We start from the raw sequence: 10,567 nt of genomic DNA, 5'->3' as shown, positions 1-10,567 counted from the left end.
TCCAGCGGGAGCCGCGAATCAAAGTCCTCTGGCTTAGCCTTTCCGCCCCAAGCCCCGGAGTGCAGCTTGGAGCCCCCGGGTGGGGTTCTTCTTTCTCCTCGACCCTTGGCTGTCCCAGCCGGTTCCACCAGCCAACCAGTTCTGCTGGTTGATCTAAGTTTCCCTCACCCCCCCCCTCCCGTTTCCCCTTCCCAACCCGTCTTCCTTAGCTCTTTCTCCCCGAGAACGCCCCCATCTCCGCTCGTTTCCCCAGCCTCCCGGGGTCCGCTCCCCCGCTCCCTGGAGAGGCCATCGAATTGCATGGACGGCGACCCCGACCCAAAAACGTTCAGGTCCTCCCGCTCGTCGGTGTCCAAAGCAGCGGGCTTTATTTAACCTCTTTGAGGTCATTACTGTCTTAGGTTATTTGATTTTTAAAAATGCATTTTACACACACACACACACACACACACACACACAGAGGCAGGCAGAGACGCGCGTGCACGGAAGCTCACGCTTCAGGAGACAGATTTCGGATGGGAAGATGTGATTGCCAGGAATCTTCCAGCGCCCGCCTCCCCGCCCCCCCAACCCTCGCCTCCCTTGGCAAAATGCACCCCGCGGGTATAGTCCCGGTGACCACCCACCTCCGGCAAGAGACAGTTGCGAGTTCTCCCACGACCTTTTCTCGGGAATCAAGCTTTTCCAGAGGCGCGCACCACCCACCCACCCCACCCCACCCCACCCCAATACAAACTTAACCGACTGTTTTTTTTCCTGAGGAGGGGATAGTTTTGGCATCCAGAAGTACCTTTTAGTTGTTGAAGGGTAGTGAAAACTACCAATAGCAGCGAGTTTTAATCCTCCATCACGGGCAGATGTCCCCTCCACAACTCAAGCCCTTGCTCGAATGTAGAGAAGATAAAAAGGCAGGTGTTCCCACGCAGCGGAGGCGTGGGGGTCGGGGGGCGTTCCTTTGGGGGGCCGCGAGGCTTCAGAGAGCTCAGGAAAGGCGACATGCCCATGGCCGTTCGCCAGGTCGTGGGCCCTCTTCTCCAGATTTGTTCGCAGACCCCCGCTGGCTTCCGGCAGTGGAACCCGGCGCGCCGGACACTCCCGAGGTCGCCTTAGGACACCGCACACCGCGAGGGACAAAGACCCGCGCCGCGCCCGGGGAGCACCCCCCTTTCTCGGGCCCCTTCTGGTCCAAACACAACAAGACCGGTGTGGGAGCCCCAAGTTGCACGGGATTGTCTGGAGGGGGGCGGTGGAATAAAAGCCCTTCCCTTCCTGGCTCTGCAAAATCGATGGGGTCGGTGTGGCTTTTGAAGAGCGGGGAGTGTGCTAGCAATCCACCTGCTGGGCGAACAGCCCAGGGCCGGGCCTTCCCGGGAGAGGGGACCGGACGCCCCACCAGGAAGCTTCCCCCAGCCTCCACCCCGCTAAACCCCGCACGAGAACTCCTGCTTCCCCCGGGTCTTTCCGTATTAGAAACCATCTAGAAATCAATCTCTTGATTTATGGGGCCCCGCCTCGCGGCGGCAGGAGCCTCCAGAAGTAGCCCCAGAGTTGATTTAAACCGGGAAGTCTATTTCTCAGGCATCCACATGTGTTTGTACACACACACCCAATAAGAAACCTGACTTTTTACTTTACAATGTGCGAATACAATATAGCTGGAAGCTCTCACGGCGAGGCCCATTTATGTGGCCGTATTGTGTTTAATGTGGGAGCACCCGCCGCTGCCAGCCCTCCCTGGGGGCTTCACCAGCATCTCCCCCAGAACCGCGGCGGAGAACTTCAGACCTTGATTCGCGAGCTCTAGAGGCAGGAAGAGTCAGAGCGCCCCCCCTCCCCGCCCCCAGCCCACCCCAACCCCACCCCAGCGGCGGTTCCTCCGCTGTGGCTGTGGGGAACGCTTAGAATTTATGGCAGGAAGAGTCACAGAGTCCCGATAAGGGTCCTCCCGCGATGGACATCCTACTTTGGGCCAGGTCCCCGCTGCAGGAGGTGAGCTGGAAGGAGCGACAGGCGCGCGTCCAGGAGGCAGCATCCGGACCTTCTTCCCACCTTCCAAGCCGCTTTCTATAACACTGTCTAAACAAGGCGGGGCGGGGCAGAGCTCAACGTGAACTTGCTTTCCTCTTCCTCTAGTTTCTCCAGAAAAAAAAAATGACCTTTTAGACTCTGTTTCCTTCTCTTTTTAACTCTTGGGACTACTACAGAAAGCCCCATCCAGCCCTCACCCAGAAGATGGCTTTGGTAATCTTCAAATCTGCCTGGAAACCTGGAGCTAGCCACTGCTCCTTGACCTGAGAATGGAAAAGAAATTGGCTGCCAGGAGTCCACAGACTTTTCTGGAATGACTGCCTGCTCCGTCACAATGCTGATCTGTTCTCTGATTCTCCTCCAACGAGCTCCTGGAGAGGGCAACACCAGGCCACAGACACTACTCTTTACACCCAAAGAGGATGCTAAGATCCCACTAGGCCCATGGGACAGGGTTGTTCAGGGCACCTCAGTTAGAGCATCAGAAACACAGGGGCACCAAAACTGCCAAAGTTTTGGGAAACAATTTAATATTTGACATAAAATGAATACTGGAAGTCATGGCATATTAGAGACTTAATGGTGTTCCCTCCCCCCACCCCCACCCCATGCCTTTTAAAGTTTAGAAGGGCCTTTGTTTTGAATTGAATATGGGAGAAGGCATCAGACATTTTTGTTGCCTAAGATTTGTAGAAATCTTTGGGGGAAAAAACCTTCATTGGGGCCACAGGCAGAGATTAAGGTAGACCTTGGAGATGTTAGAGAACCTTTCAGATTCTGCTGGGAGTAAAAGCTAAGGGTCAGCTCTGGGTAAAGCCAGCCTGCCATCTCACCCATCAGCCTCCCCTGGCCAGAGAAAGGCTTCCTGGGGGACTGCCCTGGTCACAGGGAAACAGAAAGGTGTGGAGAGGGTGGTCCCCGGGGTCCTAGAAGCCGAGTTGGAGGTTGAAGTCCAGGGTCTTCATAGAAGTGGAATGAAATGGGCTAATAAAGCTAATAAATACCCTAAGACAGATCAGCCTGAGGAGCGGCATTAGAGGTAGAGGGGTAAAATGTGGGAGAGAGGAAAAAAGAATGGTTTAGGCGAGGCGTCTTCAGTGGCCTGACCCCCAAGTTGGAATGATCTGAAGTTTTTATTAGGGGAACGGATGGAACATGAGTGCACTTCTTGCTGCGGAATAGCACTTCTTGGGCACTCATATGCTGCCCAATGCAGTGTTACACCAACCTCCTCATCCCTCAAGATGTAAGTAAAAGGAAGGATGGAGTCAGACTCTTCTATCTGCCAGCAACCTCCCTGGGTTGCTAGCACTGAGGAGAAAAACGGTAGGAGAAGTGGGGCTATAAAAAAAGAAAAAAAATCAAGAGCTACTAATGTGACCTGATTGCTGGTATTTATTTAATGGAAGAGTCATTATTTTCTTTTTTCAACATTGTCTGATAATGAAGGAAAAAGAAAGCAAAATAATTATCAATGTGCCACTTCAGAAACACAAATATTTGCTAACTTTTTATTTTGTTGATGTTCGTTTAACATATGTACTTAAGATGAATCCCGTGCTTAAGTACTAACAGCCCAGAAAGCCATTCTGGATTAAAATTTTATTTATTTATTTTTAATAAGGCTCACTTAGATGGAGAACAGAGATAAAATTGTTGTCACACATAAAAATATGAATTGAACTGCTTCTTTTTGGATGGATCTTTAACATTGATTTGACCATATGGACACTGCAAAAGAAAGAAAACAAGTTATTGTTGAATTATTTAACAGTCATCTTGAAAAAGTGCATGTCTCATGGTGAAAAAGAGAGACTGCTGATGATGTTCTATAGATTATTTGATCTACCGCCTACAGACTCAGAAGAGGATGGTGGCAAAGTCTGGCAAACGGTCCTAATTAGGGTCCAAGAATCACTTCCTAAATGCATCCTTCCAACTTGAAGAATTTTACCATCAAAAACTCACCCTTAAAAAAAAATCCTCCAAGTCCTCAATTCAGGCAAAGCTCTTAGGCATTTGATTAGAAACAGCTAAAGGCACAGGTAGGAACATCCATAAAAGTGAAGGCTTACTTTATCAATACTGGCTAATACAAGGATTTCAGTGTTGGTTCCTTGATATAAAGTGGGTCAGTTGAAGCAAATAACAACTTCTTGCCCCCAAACATTCAAAGTGGTCTATAAACAGAGGTTATCTGTTTATAATCTTAACTGCCTAATAATTTCCTTACTGCGAAAGGGACCTACTCTAAAAAAGGTTACAGTGAAGAACCCATTCACATTTATTTATTTTTTGCTCAAAATGGGGAAGGATTACATATTTAGCACATCTTAATCAGTGAGCATAGGGATTTAGGGTCGCTGAAATATACATTTTAGGAAATGTACAGCACTAAGTATGGGGTGGCGAGTCTCATGCTTATTTTAAAGACAGAGTAGAAAATAGCTACAGAAAGAGCAGGAGACAGGAGAGAAGGAGGAAGGGAGGGGGAGTAATAATAATATACAGAAGGGAGAAGAGGAGGAGGAGACAGGAGGAGGAGGGAAGGAAGAAAGAGAGGGAGCAAGGGAGAAGCAAAATCATTACCGTCAACAGAAACATACCTGCCAGTGTTGGGCAAGTATCTACCGATTCAGCTAAAAATGAAAAATAAATGCTTCCTGGGATCTAGTCTGCAATATTCTGGATTTCTTTTCCTGCTGTCTTTGAACTCGCCTAGTGAACACAGCTGATTTGAAACCTCGTGAAAAGTTTCTTCACAATAAAAGAGCTCCCATGAATTTCCCATCACGGCATTTCAAGGAACCGATGCTCACGGTGAAATGTTACAAAATTCCATTAACTTTAAAGGTCCTCTGTTGATCCTTAGGACTTTCACTGTCCTAGACTAGGGAAGCTTGTGAAAGTGCACCACAGCTCTATTTAGCATTTTTATTTGACTTGTTTTTCAAATAATAGGTATTTATGAAGTCACAGAAGCACCGAAAACTGCTGCTGTACTGCGAGCAGAGCTGGTACTCACGTGTCTACAGGCTGAGCCGCAGCACTGGCCTCTCTGCAAGTGGGCCAGCTGGGTGAACACCATGTAGCCGGTAGCTGGGTCCACGTAGTTTAGCTGGCCAGCCTGAAGAGTAATGAAATCAAACAATTCATTCATCTCAAAATTCATCGTATCTCCTCACCATAATTCCTACCCATAAAATACTGCAACATTTTTCTTCAAACAATATTAAACTTCTTCCCAGCAATTTTCGTGGCACTTGCAATTAAGGCCTGCATGCATTCCGACATTATACACAGTCCAACTTTATATGACATGAGGAGAAAATATAGTTTGAGAAAAACGAGAAGTTGATGGAAAAACAAGAACACCTCTATACCCAATAACGATGCAGCCACCGCGCAGGTATTTTTCATTCAGTTTCTAGGTAACAAGTTTAATAACAGGTGATTTAATGACTTTAAGAGCTTAAGAGGCTGAAAATGAACCTTCACTCAGAAGTTGCAGTTGCAATTTCAGTGCTTAAAATATGCGGATAATGATTTAAACTTACAGAAAAGGTGCTAATCAAAACCAACGGTCCTTCTAGAAAAAGTGCGGCCTTCGCTGTTATTGAACACTTTTCCTTACCTTCATGATGCGCCGCTCCCCTGCACACTTTGCACTGCTTTCTTTTTTTGGAGTGTTTTTATTACCGTTTTTAAGCAAAATAAAAGTATTGTTTTAGCATATTAACACTCACTGCTTCATGAGTTTGATCAAAAGCAGCTTTTACTACAGCCCTTCAGATGTCAAGGATGCATGCTCTACTTATTCAAACATGGCTTTAGAAAGTTGTTCCAGGTACACTATGTGAAGACAAAGTGAACGATGCAACCTCTGCTATGGATGTGGACCACGTGGCTGACATTATTTATCCTTGAGATTTTTTTTAAAAACTTTTAATTTTGCATTGGAGTATAAAAGAGTCGGAAACGACTGAGCGACTTTCACTTTCACACCTGATTAACAACCTTGTGATGGGGGCTTCCCTGATGGTCCAGTGGCTGGGACTCCGAGCTCCCACTGCAGGGGGCCTGGGTTCAATCCCTGGTCAGGAAGCTAGATCCCACTTAACGCAAATAAGAATTCGAATTCTACATCAAAAGATCCGGTCTGCTGCAAGACCCAGCACAGCCAAAAATAAATACTTAAAAACAGAAAAACAACGTTGTGATAGTTTCAGGTGGACAGCAAAGGGACTCAGCCATACATATGCATGTATCTATGCATGCATTCTCAGACATGTCCTACTCTTTGCAACTGAGTAGGATCCTCTGTCCATGGGACTCTCCAGGGAAGAATACTGGAGTGGGTTGCCATGCCCTCCTCCAGGGGATCTTCCCAACCCAGGAACTGAACCCACATTTCTTACGTCTCCTGCACTGGTAGGTGGGTCCTTTACCACTAACACCACCTGGGAAGCCCACACGTGTATCCGTTCTCCCCCAAACTCTCCTCCCATCCAGGCTGCCACGTAACATTGAGAAGAGTTCTCTGTGCTGTACAGTAGGTCCTGGATGGTTATCTGTTTTAAACACAGTGTGGGCATGTTGATCCCAAACTCTGCAACTGTCTGTTCCCTTTGGCAACCACAGATTCATTCTCTAAGTCTGTGGGTCTGTTTCTGTCTCGTAAATAAGTTCATTTGTATCATTTCTTTTTAGATTCCAGGGGGGTGTCATGTCCAACTTTTTGCCACCCCATGGACTATATAGTTCATGGAATTCTCCAGGCCAGAATACTGGAGTTGGTAGCCATTCCCTTCTCCAGGGGATCGTCCCAACCCAGGGATCAAACCCAGATCTCCTACATTGCAGGCAGATTCTTTACCAGCTGAGCCACCAGGGAAGCCCCACTTTCACTTTCATACTATATTTCTCCTTCTCCATCTGACTTACTTCAGTCAGTATGACAATTTCTTGGTCCATCCACGTTGCTGCAAACGGCACTATTTCATTCTTTTTAACTAGCCTTGAGACTTTGAAGGGGAAAATTTTGAAGGGAAAAAACTTTCTCCTGGACTTTTTCTGTAACCCTTTTACCATGCGGTAAGTGCACCACTCTTGCATAGAGCCTTTCCATTAAATTACATGTGACACGGAAATGTCTTCTGACATATATTTTCGTGTGTGCCACAAACTGCTTCTTCGGAGTGTCTTCCTTAATGGCTGAATATTTTGTTCTAGTTCGGCTTTTAGTCAACTATACCTCATGAGTAAAGTGTGGAGCAAAACGACAATTAGAGTTCAAGTCTAGGCCTCCTCCAAGGCAACGAGGGCAGCAGAAATCCCACAATCGACTCCCAAGGCCAGTCTAAGGGGCCTCCAAAATCCTTTGGGGTCACAGAAGCAGATTACGTGAGACCAGAGGCACTAAACACTATGTTAGAATGACTGACTGTCAAGATCTCACTTCTTTATTTATTAATACAAAGTCTGTGTTGCAAGACTTGGAAGAAAAGCGAAAGAACACTGGTAACTCTGTCCGCAGACATCTCTCTGCTTTTCATAGCTGGGGGTCTTCTGAGAGCAAATTGCCTAGAGCCTGGGAGTTTTACAGACTGCTCCCGGGTATGGGCAGCTCTCTTGCTTTCCCTGATGGGGAAACTCTGAGCTTGTTGGCTGCCTGCACAAACTTAATTTATCTTTAGTGAATGAGCCTTAGGTAATGGTGGCAACAGACAAAGGTGGGGCAGGAATGCTGACCGAGAACGAGATGTCCAGGGAGGCAGATCAGTACAGGTAAGAGAGCTGCTTGCCTGCAGGTGTGGGAGAAGGACCAGGGGCAGGGGGCTCTGATTTTTGAACAATAACAACAAATTTGTTATCAGCTTTACTTATAGGCTCTGGGACAGTCATTTAACCTGCAATGCTGACACTGATGGATTTCCTGAATGAGAAAATGTTTCTTTCCCAGGCTGATGGAGCCCATCTTTCCAGGCCACTCATGTTTGCTCTATAGAGAATGACATTTTACTTCTATTTACCACATTTATATGGTGAAATGTGCTTAGTTGCTCAGTCGTGTCTGACTTTTTGTGGCCCCATGGACTATAGTGACCAGGCTCCTTTGTCCATGGGATTCTCCAGGCAAGAATACTGGAGTGGGTTGCCATGCCCTCCTGCAGGGGTTCTTCCTGACCCAAGGATCGAACCCAGGTCTCCCGCAAGGCAGGAGATTGTTTACCATCTTGAGCCACCAGGGAAGCCCATATGGTGAAATATGGGAACAAATTACACATGTTATTTTAAAAAGAGTATAAACAAGAACAATAAAAGCTGCCAGTCGTTTCCTAAAGAGTCTCTGTGCAGAAGTTTCAACACTGGAATGAATCAGGGAGTGGATTTCACGGCCTACCAACTGCCAGCGAAAAAGTCAACTTCAGGCAACCTGTAAGTTTTCCTTCTCTCCTCCCTTGGTTCCAGCTCAGACCTGGTTAACATCAGTCCCGTGAAGGACTGATCACCTGCAGTGTATCACAGGCTACTTTCATATCTCTTTTTGTATCTTTATCATAGAACTCACTTGCTCTTTAAAGATGATGCAAATATAAATATGCTACCTTTAAATGTATGTAGTCTAAGATATTAGAAAGCATGATGGGAGGTGACAACTTTTGATTTAAAGACTCTTGAGAGTCCCTTGGACTGCAAGGAGATCCAACCAGTCCATTCTAAAGATCGGTCCTGGGTGTTCTTTGGAAGGAATGATGCTAAAGCTGAAACTCCAATACTTTGGCCACCTCATGTGAAGAGTTGACTCATTGGAAAAGACTCTGATGCTGGGAGGGATTGGGGGCAGGAGAAGGGGACGACAGAGGATGAGATGGCTGGATGGCATCACCGACTCGATGGACCTGAGTCTGAGTGAACTCTGGGAGTTGGTGATGGACAGGGAGGCCTGGAGTGCGACAATTCATGGGGTCACAAAGAGTCGGACACGACTGAGCCACTGAACTGAACTGAACTGAAACCCCGAACCAGAGAAAACAGCTCAAGATTGTCTGCGAAGAATGTAGACTCCTGATTATAGTTTCCTTTGTAACTGTGCTCTGAGAGGTGCAAAAGACGAAAGGATGGTAGCAAAAATTAAATTTAAAAAAAAGTTCATCTTTTACGTTCTCATTATTGCAATCATTGGTGTTAAACTGATACTGCGGATAAAAACACATATTTTCCGGTGACTTCTCAGCTCGTCTACCTCTTACATCAATGCTTCACACCCCTCCAACACACACCCACACACACCCACAAACACACACACACCCACACACACACACCCCCCGTGATGATAGACCCCACGGAGTTTAGTTCGGACACAGATTAGAAAGGAGCTGCACTGATACTCAAAATAGATACATGTTAATTCTTCGCTGAGAATAGGGAACTGTGGCTAGTTTTCAGGAGAAAAGTTCGGAACGGGACCCAGCCGCACGAACAGAGGCCAGAGACACGCCTACGCCGGCCTCTAGCCACCTGGCTGCAGGTGGGGGGACCGGCAGGCGCACAGACGCCCCAGGCGGCGGGGCGGGGCGGGGCGGGGCGGGACGCCCGAGGGGCGGGGCCTCGCGGAGCGGGCGCACGGCGCCAGGACAGAGGCCCGGGCGGGGCGGGGCTTAGGCGTCTCGGGAGGCGGGGCCTTACCGCGCAAGCGCACGGCCCTCGGGCGGGGGCGGCGCACGGGGCGGGGCCGGGCCTCACCGCGCAGGCGGCCGCGTGTAGCTCCACGATCCTCCGCTCCGCCGCCGTGAACTCCTGGCTCGCCGGGCGCTTGGCCGCTTCCTCCTGCGCGCCCTGCGAGTCGGGCCCGGGGCCACCGCCGTCTTCCCGCGCAGCGGAGCAGAGGGGGACGCCGCGGCCCCGTCGGAACGCTGCTCCGTCACGGGGCGGCGGCGGGGCGGCGGGCCGCGGCCTCCCGAGCGCGGAAGCCGGGACCCGCCAGGCCGCCATGGCCGCCGCCTGAGGAGGCGGGGCGCGCGGCCGCGGGGCGGGCCGGGCTGCGCGCGCGGGGCCTGGCGGAGCTCGGGCTGTCGGACCTAGCCGCCTCCCCCGCACCTCGGCCCTCCGAGCCCCGACTCCCCTTCCCACCCCGGCCTCGAGCCTCCGGAGCCCGCCCTCCGGTTCTGGACCCCGGCCCGCACCCCTGACCCCGGGCCGAGGGACCTCCCCACCCTTCCCGACCCCGAGCTTGGCCCCTGCGGTCCCCGCCCGCGCCCTGAGGACCGGACCCCGGGCCGTCCGCCGCCCCTGCGGCCTTGCCCGGAGATGAGGTGGACTCGGGCGGCTGAGAAGACTCCTGCAGGCCGCGGGGGCCGGAGATCGTGCCTTCTCCACCCTCAGGACCTCCGCTCCAAGTTTCCCATTGGCCTTCTGTCAGGACACGTGGACATTCTTTTTCTCCTGTCAAACGAGCCTCGAGCTCTTTTCAGCATAATCGCTACAACTGATAAAATGCCAGAAAGTGATCCGAGTCGCCCAGGTTCGTTTATAGCCA

General features: G+C 49.8%; 1 protein-coding gene across 1 annotated transcript; it reads right to left on the bottom strand.

Annotated features, from left to right (window-relative positions):
• Window positions 1-3,557: 3,557 nt before the first annotated feature.
• On the bottom strand, window positions 3,558-10,023 carry C16H1orf53 (chromosome 16 C1orf53 homolog). Its single transcript, XM_052654138.1, has 3 exons — window positions 9,775-10,023; window positions 5,054-5,155; window positions 3,558-3,759 (listed from the first exon to the last, which is right to left on the bottom strand). The coding sequence occupies exons 1-3, from the start codon at window positions 10,021-10,023 to the stop codon at window positions 3,688-3,690; spliced, it is 423 nt and encodes a 140-aa protein (XP_052510098.1). The 3' UTR covers window positions 3,558-3,687.
• Window positions 10,024-10,567: the final 544 nt, after the last annotated feature.

This window comes from Budorcas taxicolor, chromosome 16 (genome assembly GCF_023091745.1).
Source record: "Budorcas taxicolor isolate Tak-1 chromosome 16, Takin1.1, whole genome shotgun sequence".
NCBI lineage: Eukaryota > Metazoa > Chordata > Mammalia > Artiodactyla > Bovidae > Budorcas > Budorcas taxicolor.
The sequence above is the reverse complement of the archived record's forward strand: the minus strand, read 5'-3'. Positions and strand labels throughout refer to the sequence as shown.

Coding starts and splice junctions, on each gene's coding strand:
- C16H1orf53 (XM_052654138.1), bottom strand. CDS start 10,023: ATGGCGGCCTGGCGGGTCCCGGCTTCCGCGCTCGGGAGGCCGCGGCCC. Junction 5,156..9,774: donor TACACGCGGCCGCCTGCGCG/GTGAGGCCCGGC, acceptor ATTACTCTTCAG/GCTGGCCAGCTAAACTACGT. Junction 3,760..5,053: donor GCGGCTCAGCCTGTAGACAC/GTGAGTACCAGC, acceptor TTTCTTTTGCAG/TGTCCATATGGTCAAATCAA.